Source organism: Neolamprologus multifasciatus, chromosome 7 (assembly GCF_963576455.1).
Source record: "Neolamprologus multifasciatus chromosome 7, fNeoMul1.2, whole genome shotgun sequence".
In the NCBI taxonomy this organism is placed as follows: Eukaryota; Metazoa; Chordata; class Actinopteri; order Cichliformes; family Cichlidae; genus Neolamprologus; species Neolamprologus multifasciatus.
In genome coordinates this window covers 66,099,912-66,123,820 of record NC_140445.1, presented here as the reverse complement: position 1 = coordinate 66,123,820, position 23,909 = coordinate 66,099,912, and the positions used below count along the sequence as shown (strand labels likewise).

At 46.6% G+C, this 23,909-nt stretch overlaps 2 protein-coding genes across 3 annotated transcripts in view; one reads left to right on the top strand and one right to left on the bottom strand.

Annotated features, from left to right (window-relative positions):
* ferry3 (FERRY endosomal RAB5 effector complex subunit 3) overlaps window positions 1-23,909 on the top strand; it is a 231,544-nt gene that overhangs the window by 88,028 nt on the left and 119,607 nt on the right. The gene's annotated exons all lie outside the window — the stretch shown is intronic.
* ccnd2a (cyclin D2, a) lies at window positions 1,732-23,909 on the bottom strand. Of its 2 annotated transcripts, none has more exons than XM_085166004.1 (5): window positions 22,684-23,909; window positions 21,142-21,357; window positions 18,878-19,037; window positions 11,552-11,700; window positions 1,732-5,407 (listed from the first exon to the last, which is right to left on the bottom strand). In XM_085166004.1, the coding sequence occupies exons 1-5, from the start codon at window positions 22,876-22,878 to the stop codon at window positions 5,234-5,236; spliced, it is 894 nt and encodes a 297-aa protein (XP_085022130.1). In that variant the 5' UTR covers window positions 22,879-23,909; the 3' UTR covers window positions 1,732-5,233. The 2 variants fall into 2 exon arrangements, with proteins under 2 accessions (XP_085022130.1, XP_085022131.1); XM_085166005.1 differs by lacking the exon at window positions 22,684-23,909 and adding an exon at window positions 21,796-21,980.

Genomic DNA, 23,909 nt, shown 5'->3' with positions numbered 1-23,909 from the left:
TCAATACAAGGACTACACAGTTTTTTTACACTATGGCTGTATTTAAATTTCAAACATGAAACTTGTGTTGATGCTGTCAACAAACCTGTGACCCTGATATTGAAACATTTATGTGTGAAAACACCACAGTGTGTAAGGTTTATGCCACAGCTGCCCTAAATTAACAATATTGATAAACACCAAAACTGTTCTTTAAGTTTCTGTTAATCAAACTTTCCTTTTTGCTAAAGCATATAGTTAGGGCTGGACCAGGTGACCCTGAATCCTCCCTTAGTTATGCTGCAATAGACGTAGGCTGCCGGGGATTCCCATGATGCATTGAGTTTTTCTTCTTCACTCACTATGTGTTAACAGACCTCTCTGCATTGAATCATATCTGTTATTAATCTCTGTCTCTCTTCCACAACATGTCTTTATCCTGTCTTCCTTCTCTCACCCCAACCAATCACAGCAGATGGCCCCGCCCCTCCCTGAGCCTGGTTCTTCCTGTTAAAGGGAGTTTTTCCTTCCCACTGTCGCCAAAGTGCTGCTCATAGGGGGTCATATGATTGTTGGGTTTTTCTCTGTATGTATTATTGTAGGGTCGACTGTACAATATAAAGCACTGTGAGGCGACTGTTGTTGTGATTGGATTTCAGATTATTTGCCTGATAAATAACAATATAATATTTAGATTTTGAACAAGTTTTTACCAGATTTCTAAAATACACATTTTCTTGCTTTAATGAAAGGTTGTCTAATACATTTGCTGAGCACTGCTGGTGATTTGTGACACACTACATGAGAACTAAGTGCAAAAAGTCCAATGACTGTTCTGAACAAAGAGCTGCTTTCTCTGAATATTTAAAAGGGGAAATGTATAGTTATGGTAATAATTAAAAATAAGACTCTTAGAAATCTTGGAGGATAAGTAGTAAAGATTAGACTAAGAGAGACAGATACTGGCTTGAGTCTGAGACTTATGGCTGTATGTGGACTGCACCGACATGTGGAAAAGCATATCGCCACACGTGCCTTTATAGTAAGCCCACTGACCAGAGAAGTGATTAATATGATCTTGTTGCTGTGTGCCTCTTCTGGGAAACTCCTGACATTCATATAGATCCCCCCCCTCCCCCTTTTCTCCAACAGCAGCTGCTGCCTGAGCAGGACACACACGGCTCAGGAATCTACAGGAAGCACAACCATCACATTTGTAGGTCTTTATGTTACTTCACTCTTTACTGTTGGCTACACTGTATCCCAGTCTTATATTGCACTTTAGTCTTGCATGGCTTTCAATGCACTATTTTTGTTTTTTTAAAATCACCAGTTATGGAAATTGTATTTCCTTTTACCCGCCTCTTTATTAGCAGATACTGTAACGCTGGTACTGGCTCCAAGGCCCCGCCTCTGCCATCTCTCCCTGAAGGGACCCTGCATCCAAGTTCAAGCATCCATGAGATGCACGACACCTCACATTTTGCAGCCCTACAGGATTCAGACGCCGTACACGGTACTGCGTCACACATCAGCTGTGGTTCTTTTAATCGGCAGCAGATCCAAAGGAGGAGGAGCAGAACCCGTTTTGGTTTTGTGACTATGCATGCAGGACTGGATCAACAGGTTCATTCACATTTGCAGAAACTGCAACGTTCATCATCATCATCATCATCACTGATGCAGTTAAAGTCTAATGTCCTGATCAGGAGACAGACACACAGCTGAAAGGAACACAGGCCGGGGAAATAGTGAGCTGATGTGGTGTCACACCCTTTAAAGCAGACGTTTATTGAACAGAGGTTGTGCAACAGACATTTGAGGTACATGACATGAGTTATAGAGGAGGGGGAGCGGGCGATTTGAAGGGAAATCTGCACCATTGAAACTTCCAGAAAACGTACGACTGGATGCCACAGGTCAGCTCCAGTGGTGCACACACAATATCTTTAGACCAAAACACACGTTTCTCACATACAGAATCGATATTTAATGACATTCATAGTGATTGTGGTTATATAAAGCAAGAACTGTACTTTGGCCATCATAGGAATGCTGTTTTTGCCGCTCGCTTGCACACAGTCAGCTGTAGCACCAACACGGACAGTAGTGAACATGCTCGAACTATCTGCGGTACAAAATCCTCAAAGAAGCTGTTGCAACGTCACGGCGCTCCCCCTCCAAAAGAGTCCAAGTGGAAGCCTTGCATATTTCCGGTTTCCCCATCTCACCGAGCGAGTCGTTTTCCAACTAAAACAGAACACGTCGTTCTTTTCTTTCCCCTCCGTTTCAGGCTCCCTAACTGCAGAGGTATAGCTGATGAATTTGCGTTTTTTTAAAATCCAGTAATCTTGAGGTATCGGAAATATCACCGATGGGCAGGATGTGACTGAAGAAGGAGAGCAAAAATAGATAAAGGGGAAAACGAGACATGCTATCTAAGCAAACGGTCAAACTGTACAATGAACATTTCCAGTCGAATACTCGTTTCATGTTCTTCTATCACCATCTACTTCGGTTTCTGAATGTATCTCTTAAGCAGTAAAATAATTATATTATAATACAAATGTTTATAAAATAGCAGCACACTCAAGTGACACATCACAACTAAGTAATGTTATTTTTTTGTATAAATGAAACAAATTCATAGCTTTTAGCAGCGCAAAAAATACAATAAAATATTGACACTTTTTTTTTTTTTTGTCGTTGTCGATGTCTTCAGTCCTCCTCTGTCCTCGCTTCACTTTGGAATACAGTATCTCTAAGTCTTAGAAAAACCCTTTGTGGGTCTGGTCGCCCCGTAAAATATTATCAAACACAAATTGACAAATGTGGTCTCAAAATAGAACATATGCAACAACATATTGCAGGAAGAATCACAAGTTTGGGAGAGAGCTTACGTCAGGAAAACAGGCAAAATAAAGGGGTCATACCAAATATTCAGATGGGGGACGATTTGGCAAACGGGTCATGAAATCGCTCAGTTTTACTGAAAATCATCCGATCCCCACATTCACACTCAGCAAAGTTACACATGGTCATGGAAAAACAATAAAAAGAAGTCAAAGACATCTTGCTGTGACAAAGCCACGTTTTGTTCTGCTGTCTGCCTGGCAGATGAATCCCCTTGCTAATGATTCGAAGCAGCAAAGCTCACCGGGGAAATGTGTTCACTGACAGACAACTGGCCTGGACGGGCGCTACAGAAGCCAGCACCATAAACAGAAACAAACATAAAGGAAAAGAAAACAACAAGAAAACAACAACTGACCAACCACTGCCACACAAATTCTTTTTTAAACAAAGGTGTTGCTTTATCTTAACATTGCAAACCTCATGGCCCTTTAAAGAACATGTGCAAACCTGGATGTTAAGACCACCCTTGCTGGTAGCGCCCCGCCTCCCTGGCTGTGATGCAGATAAATAGAAAGAAAAATTCAAGTAAAAACAAAATCATTTCTTGACATTGTAAAAGAAAATCGACTCGACCCCACAGATCAGGAAGCTGTGTGAATTCATGCTCTTATTTGTTCAGGATCTAAATCAACTTGCAATTTGCTTGACTGGGAATGTTGTTTCTTTGTTTCTTTGTTTGGAATGTGCTTATACGGAACGTCGCGGGAAGCCTTTTTTAAATTTGACTCCTCCTTTAAAGGCAAATGACTGACGGTTGGGAAACCAGCCCTTCAAAGTAAACCAAAGAAAAGGCTAATGAGGAAAAAATGAAACATCTATTCACCTCCAATCACCGTCGATCTAATCATCTCCTGGGGAGCATGTTTGCAAAGTGCTTTGCCATTAAAATCATACAGGGGTGTTGAAAACAACCCTATGCGGTACTCCAGATGAGCTTTGACAGTTATTGTCATCCTCTACCCCCCCCCCCCCCAACCCCCCGCCCCAAAAGATTCCCCAACGCGTGACCTGGCAGCGTACGGTCTTACTTCCTCGTCATTTCCATGTAAACGGAAAACCAGGAACATCTTTGTGTGTCGTTGTATCCGTTACAAGACGTAAGTCCTGACGCCAGCCACGGACCAGCTTTATTGTTCGTCATCTTCCAGCCACTGGCTGTACACCGCCACGTCTCCTACACAGCAGCAAACTTCTGCACCACTAAAAACTAAAACCGTCTCTGTCCCGCCACCCGGTGCTGCGCCTCCCCCTCAGCCTGCGCTCATCTCGCTCTGCGCTCGTCGACGCAGAAGAACGAAACTTTCCTCAAAACTCTCACATGTGCCACGCACGCTGCGCACGCTCCATCCAGACACAAGAAACACGTCATCGCAAAGAGCGACGGAACGGCAGTAATAACCAAACGCCTCACACGACCTCCGAGAAAGATAACGGCCTGTGTCGTCTCACTCGTGGTCCACACACACAGGTTTATTGTTGGAGAACAATGAACCACGACACACTGTTAATGCACGACGGCAGTGACGCAGCGTAGATGCCCAGTTCCACGGATGGAGGAAGTATACGTAGCCTCGGCTCGCTCCGCTGTCGTTAAATACAGAACTGTAAGCCTGCGACTTTATTCAAGTGCCTTTCGCTGTAGAATCACCGTTAACAGACACAGAATCACACACTCAGACACACAAAAACACGCTTGCATCCACAAACTGACGCACAAGCAGCCAGACAAAAGGAGCTTATTGATCTCTACTATTCATTTCAAAATACGTCCAATGATAATAATAATAACAATCACTAATACTACTGATAATTATCATCATCCCGGGTCTTCCCTGATAATGCGATCCACCCACAGTCGCACACTCAGCACACAACAGTCGAGGAGCTCGTTCAGCGGCCACAAACGTAATGGTGACAGTACTCGTAACGCAGCGATAGAAGCCCTGTGTGATCCCGCAGTTTCCAAATAGTTTCCGTCTCGGCCTCATTATCAATCTATAGTTAAAATATAACTTAAAAGATCATACTATACAATCAGGCAGAATGCAAATATGATTGGCTTCCCTTCTGGATATCCAAGGCATCACAGAGCTTCATCTCGGATCAAATTTGATGCATTTATGCTATAACGTCATCGAAAATCTATTCTGTGAGCAGGTGTTTTCGACTTGTAGAACAGAGAATCTACACACAAAAATAAACTAGCAAGCATTGCTGTCTTTTGTTTTTAACATTTTTACATTTTGTTCTTTTTTTCTGCTTTTAAGAAAATTGAGTTTTTTTTGTTGGTTTCTATTTTTGTTTTTGTAAATCCTGTGCAATGATGCCCTCTGCTGCTTCACAAGTTGACATCGCGGACGTCTGTGGGGGTGGAGGATTGATCCAGCTCGTCCAGGCCTTTCCCACTCGGGCCTCTCTGAGTTTGCTGCTGTTGCTGTTGCTGCTGCCGTCCTTCGCGTAGGCTGCTCACCAACACGCGCTCGATTTGCTCCTGGCACTCTTTTAGAACATCCTGCAATGCAAAAGACAATCGAGAGGTTACATAAAGTTTTTAAATCTGAAGTCAAGGAAGTGTGTTTTTCCTGCTTCTTCATCAACTCAGAGTTCCAGTTTGGTACGATCGGGCACATTCAAAGTAGGGCTGCCACAAACGATTATTTTGATAGTCGACTAATCAGATCATCATCCATTGGACATAAAACTACAGCTTATTGCACCAGCAGCATCTGCTCTTATATAACTATCATTAGCTTACAGCTTTAAGTGTTTAAGGTATGTGCTAACTAAAAATAAAGACAAGATGATAGTTTATTAAATTTTAATGAAGTTTGCAGATTGTTTCGGTGAAGTTTAATAAACTCCTTGCTATCTAAAATATAACAGGACACCGGAGTAAATTCTCCAGCATCTCACACTTCTGATAATCAGCTGTCTGCTTGATGTTTATTCAGCTGTGTAAAAACTATAACTTTAATCTCAGCCAAACCGATTTACTCAGGAACAAATAAAATACTGAAAAAAAAGCCAAACAATAACATTTTTAAGTTATCTAAGTGACTTATATATCATGTTTAACCTGAGTAGCGAAAGACGGCGGTGGGTTTGAAAACGATTTGCGGGAGTCCGGTGTTCTCACGGCTCTAGTTAGCCTAGCCCCCGGCTAGCTATCGAGCTAGTGGCTAACAGACGTCTCCGAAAACGTCGGAGCGCTTTTGAAAATATGTGGTGTCTTGATAAACTGAGCAGATATTTGAGGTTTACACAGCTACATTCTCGCCTGAAAATATGTTAAACGTTTATTTTGTGACCCAGAAAGAATAATAAGAGTAATATTAAAACTAACTAGCTGCCGCCATTGTTGGAAACTGAGCTGGGCTGCACTATGAATTCTGGGACACAGCTTCTTCTTCTTCGGGGTTTAACGGCAGCTGGCATCCTTGTACATGCAGTGCTGCCATCTTCTGTTTCAGTCCGTTATTACACTCTTAAATCCTACTACTTATTCCTGCGTCTTTTGTGATCTTACAAAGCTTCAAACGACGAGTCGACTATTAAATTAGTCGTCGACGATTTTGTTAGTCGATGTAATCGTGACTAATCGACTAATCGTGGCAGCCCTAATTCAAAGCGAGATTTTATCATGAAACTAAAGAGCAAACAAATTCTGTTACTTACAAGTTAAACCTTTGAATTTTCTATCAAGCTTAGTCCAGCATGTAACACAAATATTATGCCCTATAATATCAATCTGCTGTTCAGAAAGTGCTTCGGCCATGATGACGGCGTCTCGCTGTGATTTTAAATGACAGCTGACTTTCGAGCTGCTGCTTCCAAAAAACAACAGACCCGAGCATTACATCAGCCCACCGGGGTTGTGCAGCGAATACCATCACTATCGTCCTCATGTAGCCTACACACATGCACCGGCATGCACGCACACACTTGCACGCATACCTCTGCCCTCCCCCATCCAGCCACCCACCACCTCTGCTGTTCCCCAAAACACACAAAACCCAAACAGGAGTCGTCTTGACAACGGCGGCTGAAAACACAGGTAGTATTAAAGCTATGTTAATTACATCCACCTCCTGTGGGAACACAAAGGTGGTGCTTTTTTAACGAGAGCCAGTCTGTGCGCCCGCCCGCCTGCAGGGGATCATCTGAGACCCAGCCGCATCGACTTACACCATCAAAGGCCACCAAGGAAAACTGAGAATCCACCTGGGAGACAAACTCCTCAGCAGCACCGAGGCCTCTTATCCTTCCCCGGGAGAGGGTTGAGAGAGGGGACAGTGCAGCGCAGTAAGACAGGGGTAGGAAGGGGGGGTTGGTGTAAAAGAGTGCTGAACGGGCTGTTAGCGTCAGAGAAAGGTCAAACTGTTTTAAGGAGGGTCATTAAATACCTAAAGTAGCTCAAAGGATCAAAGTCCCAGGAGCTCAAACTAATTATCAGATTTAATATGATGACATATGAAAAAAATCTGTGTTGCTGCAAAACAACAACAGTGACATCATGTAGCATAAGGTGCAGGTGACCAACCATTAATAACGCACATGAAGAAGATGCCAAGTGTACTTTGCAGAGCTGATTGACTGAGAAACACTGCCCTCTGGTGGTAAAACACTTCAAAAACAACTGAAGCCGTCCTTTTAGTTCTGTGCATGCACATGCATGCATGACCTGCGCCTTCAGTGGGAATCATGACTGAAAAGACGGGTGAAAGTGTACGGCTTGTGGAGCGTTGAGACATTCTTTAGAAATTTACAGCTAATTTAAACCCGATGGCCTCGGTCCAGCCCGTTACAGCCTCTGGTGCAGCGGCCTCGATGAAATAGGAACCGGGCCCTCACATCAGAGTCGCTCTTAGGGAGCTGTGGCAAAAGGTCACAATGTCAAAGGTCAAACAGCACGACACATAACAGAAGGAAGAGGATTTACATACTATGTGAAAAAAGAAGCTAAGTGAGAGCTGCCCTGACGTCTTAACTCGACCAGTTTTTGACTGATCTGGGCTGCACGCCTCTGGGCAAACTTTCCTCAGCATTGGCTTCGACATGGAGGAAACCCCACCAGAGTCTGTCCCTTAATCTCCTCCAGAGGGTGGCCACTAATGTGGGGGTGTGTTCATGCACACATGCAAAGTCTTCCCACCAACATGTGCCTCATTGGTCATAAAATCTCAATTCCTGTGAGAAAATGGACTCAAACGCCGAACATGTAAGGGAACTGCTTGTGTCCTACCGCAAGAATGCACGCCTTCATTTCTTAAAAGACATTCTCCCCCCGTCTGCGCTGCTCTTTAGAGCGGCAGTTCGGATCCCTCGCCAAGCCCCGTGGGCTTTATTTGAGAACCTTTAATGACTTCAGTGTGCGACTACTGGAAACACCAGTGCTGTTTCCACAGAAGCTGCAGGTACTCGGACAATGAAGCGTTGCACTTAAGCATCTTATTTGCAGCCTCAAACCGGAAAACACACGACCACCTCTGATCCTTTCCTGTAGTCGTCGTCCTCCCTCTGCCCTCCCCAGACATGCATCATACTGCAACAGTCTGACAAATCGTGGCATGCACTGTATCCCTGGGCGGCCTTTGTGACACAGGCGGCGGGAGGAAGTCGTGCAGACAGACAAAACCAAAAGGAAGAAATGTGTGAAGAGTGGAATGTGTTTTAACTGCTGACTGCACCACACAAGACAGCGTTGGCCACTCTGGGAGGATTTGGTGGTCAGACAGCTGAAACACACACAGGCAGGGACGCTACGAATCTCAGGGAATCTGAAAACAAAATATCCCGAGGCCGACGCTGGAAATAAGAAGTCACCACATGACTTGAATTTCCACAAGTTACAATAGAAATGTGACTTTTCCCTTTCTTTAGCCGCGTGCCTGAATCACCACAAGTGGTGACGCCACAGGCTGTGCTGATAGATACGATCCATCGTGATAAAAGCATCTTTTATTACACTTTGTCCCCAGGAAATAACTGATTAAAAAACAAAGGGAGCAATGGGAAAATGTGTTTCCGGTGTCGGAGCATGTGACCGCGGCTGAAAAAAGATGAATGAAAGACGGAGAGAAAACAATCAAATCTGGGAAGCGGCGCTCTTAAACCCTCTGCCTCCGTTTCCTGTTTTAATCAATCAAGAGTAAACTGATCTGAACATTTCTGCTCACCTCACACACGAACGCACACACAGCCGTCTGCTCGCCCCACGAGGCCACACCAGGTGTTTGCGAGGCAACACGCATTCCTGCAGTGGCCCAAAGACGGTGACTTGGCCCTATCGCATTTCCACTGGAAAACCGCAGCTTCTGGATGCCACACATGCCAGCGGGGTGCCAGGGGGTGGCGTTGGCCACGGCGCTGTTGGCAGCAGCAGCTGCAGCGGTTGGCGAAACTCGCTCGGCCTTCGTATTTTGGCTCTTTGGCCGAGCGGCTACGAGTCGCCCAAAATCACACGGGGTACGTTACGCGTACTCTTTTAGACTCGCACCACCTCGCTGGTGTCTGAGGTCTAAATGAAGGTGAGTCGCTGCTAAAATCACACAGCATTTCCTCTTTGACCGAAGCCTGCACGCTGAGACGGGCAGAGGGCGTAAATAGGACTGACGCCACTTATTAAAACTGACTAACTCTGTGCAGTGAGAGTTTTGGTGGTGCACGAGCCTGACGCGAGGATCTCAGGAAAATCTTTTAATACCCTGAGCTTCGCTTGGCAGTTCACACTAAAGCCTATATGTTGAACTAGGACGGCCGCCTCGTGCTTTTCCTCCCGTGTTTACCGCGAGCCGTGGCTTGTCTGAATCCAGGAATGTAAGGAGCTGATCGCTGAGACGCAGCGCCACTTAATTCCCTCGAGTCTGAGACGGAGCAGCCTGAAACACACTGAGGCCCTGTGCTGCTCAGGCCAACTATTTGTTTTTCCTCAGCTGCTGAGCGAGACTTCACACAGCTCGCACCAGAGGGAGCCATGCTCTCCAGCAGCGCTGCATTATGGACCATAGGAGGAGACAAGAGAGGCCCGATTGTCGCGAGGGAGGCGCAACACCCCCTCGGTGTCCTTTTCACACTTCAACAGCTTTCTTCCACCTCCTCCTCCCCCTCTGCCTCCTTTTCAGGCAGAATTTAACATGCCACGGCCGATGCTCGGATCTGTGTCGCGCCCCCCGTGCACTCTGCACACAGTTTAGATTAAGTCTGCCATTACCAACCTAAAGACGTTTTCATCACGTTAGGTATTAGCAGCACTCCTGGCAAGGTGGTGGTTGTGGACCTGTGCTCCACAGCTCACCCTCAGGAGACTAAAGAAGAAGAACTTTGCAGCAGCGAGCTACAGACAGACATAATCCTCTCTGGTGTATGATGAAAGCCAGGAATCTCAGCGTTAGCAGGGGCCCTGCCTGTGTTTGACGTAGCTTATCCTCTGGTGCAACATTCACTGCACCAGCTTCACCGGCCTTCCTGTCAGTTACACAGCGACTTAGAGGAGCCTTTACACGAGGGAGCTGCTGGACTGCTTTAAAGACAAGTCATCGAGACAAATATCGATCGTTTCTTTAAATGAAGACATTTTAGCTCAGTCTCGTGCTCATTTTTATTCAAATTGGCAGTAAATCTTCCCTAAAATATGCCCGTGTGAAGCCAAATCTCAGTGACATTTCAACTTTAGTCTGTTGCGCACACACAGCCTCGACAAACGTGGCATTTCTTAACTTGTCGTGTGCTTTCCAGCAGAGCAGCACGTTTGGTCGGGCAAAAAAACAACACAATTAGTTGAGAAAAGCAAAACCTGTTTGTTTCCGTGGTGATAAGATGACTTAAATGTGTCACTTCACTAGAAATGTTCACTAAAGCTTCCAGTGCAGGAAACAGCTGATTAAGCTCTGAATCATAGTTACTGTAACACTGTAACCAGTTAACATGTAACCGATGTCTGCAGAGTCACTAATATTTAGTCATACTGATTAAAATTACTCAGCGGTAGGGATGCAACGATACCAATTTTTTCAAACCGATACGATACCGATACTTGGATCTGAGTACTTGCTGATACTGAGTACAAAACCCGATACTTCTACCACACACACACACACACACACACACACACACACACACACTGCCCGTGGATTTTCTCTTGACATTTTTCATCGCTTTTCCAAAACCTGAGTTAAAGTTGGCTGTTCCACACTGCTGACATTTTGTTTAGCCTAGCTACAGCAGCCTCCAGTTTCTCTTTTTTATCTGGAGCTGTCAGTCTCACTCGTCTAACCCTGTGCCTGTTTAGCGCGGGATGTCCCCCTAGTGGCCAATCTAAAAAACTACAACAGAAATGACAAGCCACCCTCTGATTAATGAAATAAGTTAGTATCGGTTCATGGTATCGGTTAACTTTTACGAGTATGAGTACACACACATTTTACAGTATCGGCCCCGATACCGATATCAGTATCGATACCGATACCGATATCAGTATCGATACCGATACCGATATCAGTATCGGTATCGATGCACCGATACCGATACTGGTATCGGTATCGGTGCATCCGTACTCGGCAACAAATCGCCTACACTCCAGATGTAAGTGTGAACTCTTAGGAACACGCTGGATATTTAAACTTACTGATGGCCGAGCTGCACTGACAGGTAAACTCACCACTTCTGTGTTTGTAATTTTTGCCAGCAGGTCCGTCAGACTGTCGCCCCACTGCGACTGGTCGGCTGAATCGAGCTGCAGGCCGCAGATCGCCGCCCCCACACTTCCTGTAGCGATCATGGATGGAGGGTACATGGCGAATCTGAAATCTGTCAGAGGAATAAAAACGTTTGAGTTAAATGTGAGTTTGTTCGTCTGCGTATGAAGTCAGGAAGCACAGTCTTTGGTCAGGTGGGTGCATGTGTTCACCACTGGTTTCTTTCCTGCACGTTTCAGTTTGCCGCGCTCAGCTACGGTATGATTTAGTAATCTAGCCGTCAGCTAATAAATACTCCTTCTATTGCACCGGCTATGAACGCTGGGCTCGCTAATGACCAGGGGCCTGGATAATGAGGGTTCACTGGGCTTGTAAAGGAGCTGAAAAGCAACCACCCTCACCCCGATGCAGTCCCCCTTTCCCCAGCCCGGCCCCTTTTCTTCCATCTCCTGAGTAAATCGTGTGCTCGCTGAAAAAAGCCCCATAGCGCTTGGAAAAGAAGGAATAAAGAGGCTCAGTGCCTTTGCCAATGCGCACTGCTGTAGGTCCTTTTTCCACGTGTGGTCACAGGCGTGCGTCTCAAAGACCAATAACCTTGTTAGCTCCCCTCGCTGTCATTCATAATGCAAATGAGACAGCTTGTGAACGGGCCAGAAGCCCGAGAAGGCAACTGGCATACAGTGAGACAGACAGGGAGAGGTTTGCTCTGCACGCACACACACACACACACACACACACACACACACACTACCTTCTGCATTCTCTCTTTATGTCTTGCTCAACTTCTACCTTTCTTCCTGGGTAACACATGGCTGCTTGGACGGCGAGTGAATGGCACACATGCCGCCGTCTTTGTTGCTACAACAGGCAGCGGTTTGCATTGGCGGCCCTCCTATCTTTTAGCATATTAATAGAGTGGCGGGCCTATGAGAGGGCAGGCAGAAGAGTGTGACTCCATTGTCCAGAGTCATCACCTCATTTCACCCAAATGAGGGACGCGGCATCCATCCTCTCGCCACCGACTCCAATTCAGCTAGACAGGCTGCACAAAGACCCTGGCTGGACTTGAGGACGGGGGCTTGACAGGGGGGGGGAGGAAGACGAAGAGGGCAGCGATGGACGGAGCGGGAGAAAAGAGGGGAAGGTCGCAGGCGAGGTGGGAGGAGGGGGCGCTAGACGACTCTGCTGCACATCGAGTCTGCGTCCAGACCCTTGTGAAGTTTTGGAAGAAGAAAAGACTTGCCCTCCAGTGACCCTCACCTCCTGCCTCCCCCAATCCCTCCCTGCAAGTATCCCTCTGTTCCTGGGCCACCTCTGGGTTAGAGGAGTGAGCAGCGGGGGCATAGAAACAGCCTGCACATTAACATATTGCTATATTCAATTGCAAAGCAAACCGCGTGCGATGGCTCTGAAGGAGATTTTTCTTCTTCTTTTTTTTATTGGGAATCAAAGAGGTGGGTCCTTTGATAGCTGCAAAGGCAGCCTCTCACTGCCTTTTTAACATGCACAGCCAGGCGCTTTCTCATCTTGCGGGCTCAGTGTTGACAAATAAATGAACTTATTATACACCCCTGTGTTAGCCGCTGGGCCTCTGCCAAGGGGGCGATTTATTAAAGGCCACCTCGAGCCAAGAGGAAAGAGCGCACAAAGGCCCGCGGCATTACATCACTGCTGTAAGAGCACAGCTTTCTATAGAGGGCCGAGACGACAAAGGCATACAAGGATTTACTGTAAGTGTGCAGCGAGCGCGGAGCGACAGGCGAGGCAACGACACCTCAGCGACACAGGCGGGAAACAATGCCTGCGTGCTTTCAGATGCAGACACACACTGACCCCCCCCACACGCACGGCACAGATGTTGGTTTGTGGGAGAGCTGAGTGGCGGGCAGTGGGCAGCAAGCTGATTTTTCGCACTCAAGACAAGACAGGTCTGTAGCAGAACAAGGACGCGCGCGTGCAGCCGATGCGGGCGGACACTCGGGCCTGGTGGCTGCTGCATGTGGGGCGAAGAATGGCTGTATTTTAGGAGCCCTCATTGATATTCATGTTGAGGATAAACAGTGTATGTAGCTGAGTGGGGACGCCTGCGATGGAAAGCTCCCTGTGAGCAGCGGCTGGCTGGCCCGGCCTGCACGCCTCTCAGCCCCTTCAATGGCCCTTTCTCCTCCCCGTGCCCCCTCGCCTCCATCCCTCCCGTTCCTACCCCGCGAAACGTCATCCTCGGGCCACCGGTCGCACATTCTCCCGCCCTACGTGGCCCGCTCCATCTGGGTGGCTGCGACGCACACCGCGCACATTAAAATTGTAAATTAATTAAAGTTGGAAAGTTTACCCCGACCTCTTTCCACAGCGATAAATCAGCTTCTTGTATCCTATACATGTAGCGCTTATTGAACTTGTTTATTGAGGGAGCGCCGTGACGAGGACACGGGGTTTGGTTGACTGATTAAGGTTCAAAGCAAACATCTCTTTAGGACTGGCGTGACAGGATGTTTCAGCCAAAACGACCTCTGTGGAGCTTCTCAGAAGACAATCCACCTACCGCTGGCCGAGGCCCACGCGCCGGGTTTTTTCCACAAACGCCAAATTAACGAACAACAACTTGATATTTCTGTCCTTTCCACTGCTTCCTGTCTGGCTGTCACTCTGGAAACAAACTAAAAACCCAAACCTGTGAGAGTTGCACGCTCCTGCTCAGGATTTTATGTTAAGCTGCCCTTTTAGCCTCTCGCTAGCACATCCTGTGTCACAGCTGCAGGCTTGAGTAACATCAGCGTTGAGGAGCGTACAGATGTGGAGTGAGATTTTTCTCCCGAACACGTTTACAGTTTGGATTAAATCGACTGAGCTTCATTCAAAAGTCTCTTTGGACTATTGTCTGTGAAGGTTCTCAGTCATCCAGGTCATCGTAGTCTAAGGAGCTTGGAAAGAAAAGCGTCTGGACTTCTTTAAGTTGCTTGAAGACGTTTCACCTTCATCCGAGAAGCTTCTTCAGTTCTAAGGTCAAATGGTGGAGAGTCCCAGATTTAAACCCAGTGGGAGTTTCCCCCCACAGAGGGACAAAAGGACCCCCTGATGATCCTCTAATCGCCTGAGCCAAGGTGTGAAACTGTGGGACTCTCCACCATTTGACCTTAGAACTGAAGAAGCTTCTCGGATGAAGGTGAAACGTCTTCAAGCAACTTAAAGAAGTCCAGACGCTTTTCTTTGCAAGCTCCTTTGACCCTTTGGACTGTTGTAACTCAGTGTCTGTACCCATCATACTGTCACGCTGCTCCATCGTTACCTCAGCAATCACCACGAATTCCCTGCTCGTTGTTAAAGAACGAATAAACAATCTGCAAACATGATCTCGGCTGTGCCTGACGGACAAACCGAGGCACAGCCGGTACCACACACCGTTCTCCTCTCACAGAAGCATCGCGTCGGTGCAGACGGGCCACAAAGTGACGCTCAGCCACAGGTCAGACGTTTAGCTCACATCAGCTGATACCCTTCTATGCATCTACTCGGCAACTGCCATAATATGACACGCCATTAAAGTTGCATTAGCGTGCCAACAGTTGTAGCACATCTGCAAGCTGCTTTGTAACCCGCCCCCTTTGCCTGTTGTGTCTTCATCAGTCTCATCTGATGTGATCGATGTGAGTGGTTCTTGTTTTATAAGAATAGCAAAAACAATCTTCTGTTTAGTGTATCGCTCCTGCAACAACCTCAAAGTGCTGTCGCAGTAGTTTGGATCAGATCCAACAGTTAAATTTTCCTGTTCACGTCCTGCTTTGGAAATAAAGAACTAAACGCCAACGACAGCATTTAAAGGCCGGATCAAGTGCACGATCTGATATCCTTGTGTTGGTGTTGTTCCCAGATCATCACACTAAAGGTTGTTCCAGGATCAACATTGCAAGTGACCAATCAGAATGTTGTGATGTCATACTTTTGCGACTTCGGGAAAAACCGGCGTAAAACAAAAAACTGTACTTAAGCTGCGAGAAACCGCCTTTGTCCGCCGATCAACGGACCCTAACCCTGACCCTTTAATAAACGCTAAGCAGAACTGATATTGTCCTTGCAACATTGGAATTTCATAAATGCACGAATGGGTTGGTGCGCAAAAGAATAACGTCACAATAATGCGATTGGTCACTTGCAATGTTGAACCTGGAACAACATTTTCATGATGATCTGGGAACAACACCAACACGACGATATCAGATCATCCGGATCAAGTAGCCTTTAAAGAGGAAGACAAAAATTAGGGGACAGTGTGCTGAGAGAAATGTTGAGTCAAACTATCTGGAACCAAAACATTTACTTTAGCACAAATATTAGTCTTTGTGGTTCACATGACGTCCGAGAAAAACACGGAAGATTTTGATTTCTAAACCTTTTTTCTGGGATGATTGTAGCAGCCGAAGCAAACTGTCTGTGATCTCCGGCGTGACTCAACCAGCCGCAGGATTTCTGCTGCGGTGCTGATTAAACAGCAAGGTGACGAGGCGAGCTCAGGACGTGCCACTCGATGATTCACCCTGTGTCACGTTACTGGGCACACACTGTCAGGAAGCCTTTTCCTGCTTCATCTGTTGACCGGACATGATTCCTCACATCAGCGGAGCGTGCAGGGAAAGGATAACTCGCTGGAGAAGGTGGCTAATTTGTTCGGGTTCTGACTCATCAAACACGTTGGGGATTTTATGTAAACAAACACCAGCGAAGCTCTTTTCATCGAACACATCTGAGATGAATCATCCATCTTTACAATGCTGAGCCCAGGCTGGAGGGGATTCTCCGAAGCTACACGGAGCGTTCCCGCCTCTGGACTAGAGACACTTAACAGGCAAAACAAAAGAAAGAGGGCTTGTGAATCAAGCTGCGACATTTGAGCTGCCGCCGATTTAAAGACGCAGCTCGTAGAACCCAGAAAAGGCCAAAGAGGCCGAAAGCTTTCCAAAAAGCTAAATTGAAACATTCCCAACATGCAGGTTGGGAATAAAATAAAGGGAATAAGTGGAGTTGAAAGTAAGCACGGCTCGAGTTCCCTCGTGTTTGTCAGCTAGTGAATCATTAGTTGTCCTGATAAACTAACCAGTTAATCATCAAGTCCTTCATACGGAGTTGAAAGACACACACCAGCAATAAGTGATCAAATATCCGCAGACAAAAGCACGAGCGCTCATTACTTAGATCCCAACTTGTAGCGAAACCTGCATTGTGTGGAGTCTCTTGGAGACTTGCTGGCCCGGATCCAGAGATTTCTTTTGATCAGCTTCTGTGACCATTGTCACCATTCCCTGCATACCATTACAGGAAAATGCACCCCGCCAATACGGCGAGAAGACGGGGCTCAACGACGGGGCTCAACGACGGCAGCAGACAGGTTGGGCTGCATCTGTCTGCCCCGCGCACCCTGTCCTTTCTCCCACTTTAACTCGATTGAATAAGAATAGAAGAGGAAGCTCAGAGTGCTCGGTGTCTGTCTACGAACGGAGGTTCATAATCTGCCTTAATGAGCTTGTTTCTGGGCTATTATGCGGCAGCCTGCCTGAGGGAAACACCGGCGTTTCCTATCAAGTGGCCCTGCAGCGCTGACCCTCGCACGGCTCTGCATATGAAACGTAAGGGCCAAGCCTTTTGTCTCCTTTCTCCCAGTCTCTAGCTGAGCCTCTGAGCCATTTGCATAGTCCTGAATGGACCAGCCAATGTTATTAATTAATACAGAGCCAGCCTGCGCCACCTGACAAAATCCCACCGAGTGGCCCGAACGGAACTGTTTCATCAAAAGAGAGGAGCCATTAGGAGCGAGAGGCCTTCTTCTTCTTTCTCGAGAACAGAGAGCGTGGTTTTACGCGTTTTCTTTTCCCGTAAAGGGGCGGCGGCAGTGGGACCACAGGTGACCTCGCTGTCGACGGCTCGTAAACGTAAATCATCCCGAGAGAGAAATCCTCCTGCGCCTTTACCTTCTCAACTTTGCTCAGACGACGCCTTCGAGGAGGATTCTCACCAGATTTACAGCTGGGAACGTTTCACAAACGGGTCTCGCATTCCCAGAGATCCTCCGATGCACCGAAGACTCACTCGTGCTGTATCTTTCCTCATTTTGCCCTCACTTCCTGCTCGCCTGGATACGGAGCGTGTGCACAAATAAACAGCCCGATGACGGCGAGTGAATACAGCGTCAGGAGGACAATTCTCGTAAATTTATTTCCACTGCCTCACTGAAGCAATCGCGGACAAAGTGCGCGCCGAGTCTTTCACAACGTTGCTCGGGGAATAGGTCCGATCCCTGACGCGCTGTCATTCCAAACATTAATCCTCTGGCAAGAATACGGGAAAAAAGTGAGATGTGAGAAAAGTGAGGGAGTCGGACGGAGGACGCAGGGAACGAATTAAAAGATGAAGCGTCACTTCAGACTCTGCACAATCGGTGCAGGAGATCGCCTCACGTCTATTCATCTAACTGTGCACACTCCTCCCAATGTTGTCAGCAGAAGGAGGTGTGTGGGGAGGGGGGGGGGTGTTAGTTAGCATTCCTATTTGTGACCTGCAGTTTGGGGCAAAGAGCATTATTAAGGATGACTTGTGCGGTTATCCAAAGTAAACGTTCGCACAAAGTCCTCGAGCGCGTCCAGAAGCGGTGCAGGAAGGCGCTCATGGCTCTGCCTGCTTTGTAGCTGATCGTGGCGACCTGAGGGAAATCTGCCCTGTTACAAACGCTATCATGTCCTGCAGCCGGGGCGTGGAGGCGTGTGAAGTTAAGAGACAGAAAGAACGTAGGAAATTTGAAAACATGGCTCAGATTTGGCAGCACAAAAACACCCTCACTCCTCTTGCATCTCTCCCACTTTGACCTCACTCTCTTCATATCATGAGCTCTCGTTCCTTCATCCCTCCCTGCATGTTTGATCTTACGGGAACCGTTCGGCTCAAGTGTAAGAAGACAATGGTCTGCCTGCCTCCAGCCTTGTCCGGTTGTCTCTTCGACCCCTCAATCAGCCTTTGAAGTGTTACTTCAGAGGCCGCAGGGAGAAGACAGATGATGATGTCAGACCTAAGAGGCGGACACTTTTACGACTAATGCTTTTCTTAGGAAGAAGAAGGTGAGGCTAGCTGTATAACAGATCTCCAAAGAAGACTTTGACACGGCCCTGAAAGAAGAAATGGCAAAGACAACACTACAGAGTATGCTAGCGTAAGCCGCTTGGTTTGGTTTGGCACAGACGAAAGAAAAAAGATCAAGGAACAGATGCGGTCATCTCAGCGACTGCAGGGAATCGAGCGTTTCCTACCTGTGGCGCAGAGGGCAATGAAGGTCTGCACATGTTTCCGAATAAGTGCCAGCTTATCCTCGGGCAGCGGCAGCCTTCTCACGATGTGCTCGATGAAATCGTTCGGCGTTACTGCTGCCAGGTTCCACTTCAACTTCCCCAGCACCACCAGTTCCCATTCCTAGAGAGCGAGCAGAAAAGATGGCTGAAAACAACAGCTGTGCACTTTTATTGTTTAACCAGGTGCGCTTGAGCCAAACGTGCGTTAATGTGACACGGCGAGCATCTGGAGGTTAAGTGTTATTAGTCTCTGCTCGGCTGGGCCTGGGACAGACAATCACCGACCCAGGTGACCCGGCATCACCGTCTCCCTCCCTGTTTGTGTCTGGCATGTGGGGACTTTCCTAAAGAGGCCCATCAGAGGCTGTAACTAACTGCAACGCAGCACTTAGTTACTATATTTTCCACATAAAGTGTTTTGTGGAACGACTGAAACTCTTATTAATCTGAGTCTGTCATTTGCAGGATGTGCTGACACGTGCTCGTCCATCTGCACGTCTGTAACACGGGCTGAGGACACTAGGTGTGGCGTTCTCTTTTCTGAGACTGCATTGTTACTTTCACTTCCTAGAGGAGGAGGTGATTAACCAAAGAGCTGGTGACTAATTTGGGAAAAATTTTCAGCGGTTTGGTTGCAAGCTGCAGCCTTGTGACCGGGAGGACGGATGTTCTTCATTTTCCCTTTAAGAAGGAGCGACCACATGGACTCGGTCATGAGACAATTCAATATGGCCGCCCAGTCAAAGTGACCTTTGTCAGTCACGTCATGCTTTGCTTTCTTGCTGATGTTTGAGAGACTGAAAACAGGACGTGTTTCTGATGAGTTTATAAAGTGAAGCTCGTCTCCTTCAGCAACGTTTTTGTCCATCGCCGATCATCAGCAGCCTCCTGCTATTAAAAGGCGTTTCCATCGACGACAGTACGCAACACCAAAGCCTACAGCAATAGCTGCGACAAACCTTGCAACACATGCTTTATGCTGACAAGGGTGGCAATCTGGTATCACCCACTTCCTTCTGCTTACTGCCTTCCTCTGGTCACACCTTCTTCGTAAAATTGTGGTTCTCTTTACAAGAAGTTCTTACTAAAGATGAGGACAAAAAAACGATCACATGCCCCGAGCAGCTGATCTGTTTCCTGTATCTGCGTGTCAGCCAAAATACCGCCTTATACAGAAACACAGAAAGGAGGCCTCAGCGAACCAGTTCAAGGACCCAGGCTTCGTCTCCAGTCTGAACACGAAGGTGTCAGAGACGGTTTTTTGTCAAGTGCAGCTGCATGCAGAGGATACGAGTTTTCAGCCGCAGCGGCGCTTTTTCTTTTTCTTTTCAAAATAAGCTGTTTAACTTTAAGACGCTGGCTCGGAGTCGCAGCCTTCATTAAACAAATGAAATTGTCATTCCAGAAAATTATAGCAAAGCAACAAATCAACAGCAGCTCGTCGGGAACTTGAATGTGCTGCAGCGGCAGTCTGCTCGGTGGGCAGAGCCGCCAGTCAGGCAGCGAGGCAGGCCTGCAACCATCAGCCCGTCTGAATCATAATATGTGGCCTCTTTCACAACATGGGTGGGATTGGCTGTTGTTTACTGAGGAATGTTTATGTAGCACCACAGAGCAGGAGGGAAAATACTTATCTGATGTGAAGCTGACTTAATTAATTGGTTTGCCAGCACAACAGAGCTCATATTCAATAAACAGGACAGAGTTTTTCTGTGGGTTCACGTGCAGCTCGGATCACAAACTGTGACTCGTGACCTCACGTCACAAATGTGTGCATCCAGTTATTTTTGGACACCAGCTAAACTGTAAAAGGCAAACTTGAATTTCTCCGTCTCTCCCTCTCTAGCTCACAGGAACACAGAGCTTTGGCTCCGGTTCAATATGACCTCGCTGATCTGTGAAAATATCTACCAGCAGATGGCGATGGAGACCACCGCACAGGCTGGAAGGTTACAGTAAAGCCTTGAGGGTCTTATACAGTAAAGAACAATCCTGCGCTGAGCTCCTTTCATGTCTAAAGCCTGGACAACGATTCAGAGAAATGGGAACAGCCGCCATGTGGAGTATACGTCACATTTGAAACTTTTAAAGAAGGAAACAACCGGATAAATCCCGGCTTCCAAACGTGCTCTGATGAAGAAGTTATGTAATATGTTTAACCAGCTGATGGTGACAATGTGAGTCTGCAGATGTGTTACTGCAAACTGCGTGAAACTGTCGCTTACCAGCAGCTCTTGTGGTCTGATGGAGTTATCTGTGTAGATGCACAGCTTCTCTGCAGTTAATGGACGAGTCTCTTTCAATTTGGATGCAAGAAACATGCACACTGCTCCCAGCAGCTGCAGGTTACACTTTTTGGTGGGTACCACTGCTAGAAATCTGTCTAAGTAGTTCATGGCCAAGGGAAAAACTTCTTCCTCGCACTTCTGCTCCTCACAAACCTGTAAGGAGACAGCACACAAGGCGACAACGTTGACCACACGTGACTTCTTTTTCAGCGCTTGAAACGTACAGAAAACTTTTATGAAATAACGAAACAAAAGAGTGATCACATAAGAGCACGTTTAAAATCAATGACACACATAGTTGGGGCTCAGCCAAGAATTTGCGCCCAGCCCAGATCTGTTGCGACATCACAAAATAAATCGAAAGAAATTATTTCACAAAGACTGAAATTACTTTAAGACACATACTCTCGATAGACTCGCATTCCTGCAGTTCATTCACTAAGAAATGAATTCAAGTCACAATCAGCGAGCCAAAAAAAACACCAGGAAAGCGCAGCACACGGAAACACACTTTTTTTTTAAAACAGTCGTCATATTTTCATAAAATATTTAAAAATAGAAATAAATTATCTGGAGCGACTTTCTTCACACCATAATGTTCAGGAGACTCTTCCACATCATATCCGACAATTCCTATCCGTATCCACGCGCGAGAAATATCAAGAAAACGTCAAAATAAGAGGCGAGTCGCAAGCGGCTGGTGTGGCGTGCCTCAGCGCCGAGCCGATATAATTATTTCAAAAATTAATTAAAAATCTCACGTGCGTCAGATTCTGACAATATTTACATGAAAATAAAGAGGAACGACTCCAGATTGTTTAGAGAAGCCTGTTGACCAGAAATATTTGACGCATCGTCAACAAATGAACAGAAATCTTCGGCGAGTCACCGGAGACCAAAAGAAGCGATAAGGCCCTCGCCCTTCCCGACATTTAAACAGATATCTAAAGCGATCGCAAAGCTTTTTGTGATCGAGTCTGTATTTGGTGGACACCTAAGACCCTCTTCTGTCATTACCGACGCTTTTTAAGCGCTGTTACTTTGCTTTTGACACTGTAAATCCTCTTAAAAGCGCTCCTATAAAAACCAACATGGCGATACAGCGCAAGTCAGCATTGAATTGGGGGACTGCATACGTGTGCATGAAAATATTCATCTAAAATAATAACATCAAACAATCAACGGGCAACATGTGCGGACACCATGTGAGGCAGATAAAGGAAATCCTCCGGTGTCACCGATGGCACAGCTGCCACTTTCGTAAACGCAGCGATCGGACTTTAAAAATGGAAAGAAATTGCGTTAAACGGCACCGACGGATAATATAAGGAAATAGCAGTCGGAAATATGAGTCGTGTGTCATATGTGCTCCTCGGAATATTTCAACCATTGCTCGATAAAGAAATGAAACAAATCGAGAGGCTTTAAAGTCGAGCACGGAAATAATATGTCTTGTCAGCACTCGGTGTTTCGCTGTACCTCCAACATCCAAGTGGCCACCATTCTCCTCATGAACGGCTGAATATCTTTCTGGACGCCTTTGAAATAAGAATATTGGGGTAAAAACCTCTCCTCGATAGTCAACAAGCGCTGCAGCACTCTGTCATCGCACAGAAGATTCGCGTCGGGACGAGCTCGTATGATGGTGTCCATTTCGAGGCAGAGCAGCTCCATGGTGCTGGTGTTTTCACTCAAGTTAAAAAGTAGGATTTCGCTTTCGGAGACGTCAAAGGCGTGTTGCAGAGCGAAAATGCAAAAAGATGGCAGGAAAAGTCTTTTAGAGGCATAAAAAGCGAGACTGCAGGGGCTCCGTAAGAGTAGTCCTGCCTCTCCTTGTTGAGAACTTTTTCCTCTCTCCCCACAGCTCGCCTCTACTTTCGCTGCCTGAGATCAGGCGCATTTAGCCTGCCCTGCGTCCGCCACTGACGCAACTGCATTACTTCTGTATAGACACAACAAGCTGCATTCCAGCCTCTTTCTACTGTCCTGCTGCGAGACAACTTTTACCAAACTTGATGCATTTTAGATGCAGATGCACAGCAGTGTGGGGGCAAGCACAGAATAACACCATCCGACTATGGCCACCTTATTTTACTAACTGGGGTTCAATTAGAGTTTTTCCTTTGGCTGCGTTAAAGCTTTTAGCCACTCACAGTGCATTCAGCTACAGTCCTGCGTGCATTTTTATTCTCGTTGATGCTGATGAACTTATGATGATCGTTACAAAATCAGGAAATAGAATTGTTACAATATGTTCAGCATCAAAAGGCTCCAGGAGTCAGCTTTAGCTGATAAAGTGCTTCAAGAGCCCTCTTGTGAAAATAATTCGTATATTAGCTCAGATTAAGGAGCCAATGAGAGAATCATTTATTGATGTCTGTCACTTTTTTCATTGCATTGCAATGGACTCAGTGAACCTTGGTGCAGATGTGATGCATGTAGATACTTTAGGCGAGCAGCCATAAATACAAGTTAGCGCTTAAAGATGCACGCGCACGCACACGCGCACGCGTCCGCATAGACGCCGAACCCGCCAGCGCGCATAGACGGACACACATCATCTTATACTTTTTTTTATAGCCGCCACAAAGCTGCTTGTGGTTTATGAGATAACTTTCTAGGAAATTTCTAGCAGCATTGACTTTTTTTTTCTTTTGCATAATCTTCTGTTAAAGATAACACAAAGATGAGACGCGCTGGGTTTG

Bases quoted from the DNA above. Each gene is read 5' to 3' on its own strand.
- ccnd2a (XM_085166004.1), bottom strand. From the start codon at position 22,878: ATGGAGCTGCTCTGCCTCGAAATGGACACCATCATACGAGCTCGTCCC. The intron at 19,038-21,141 runs GTAAGCGACAGT...CTCGCTCTCTAG, and splicing joins TCAGACCACAAGAGCTGCTG to GAATGGGAACTGGTGGTGCT. The intron at 11,701-18,877 runs GTAGGAAACGCT...TTCCTCTGACAG, and splicing joins CATTGCCCTCTGCGCCACAG to ATTTCAGATTCGCCATGTAC.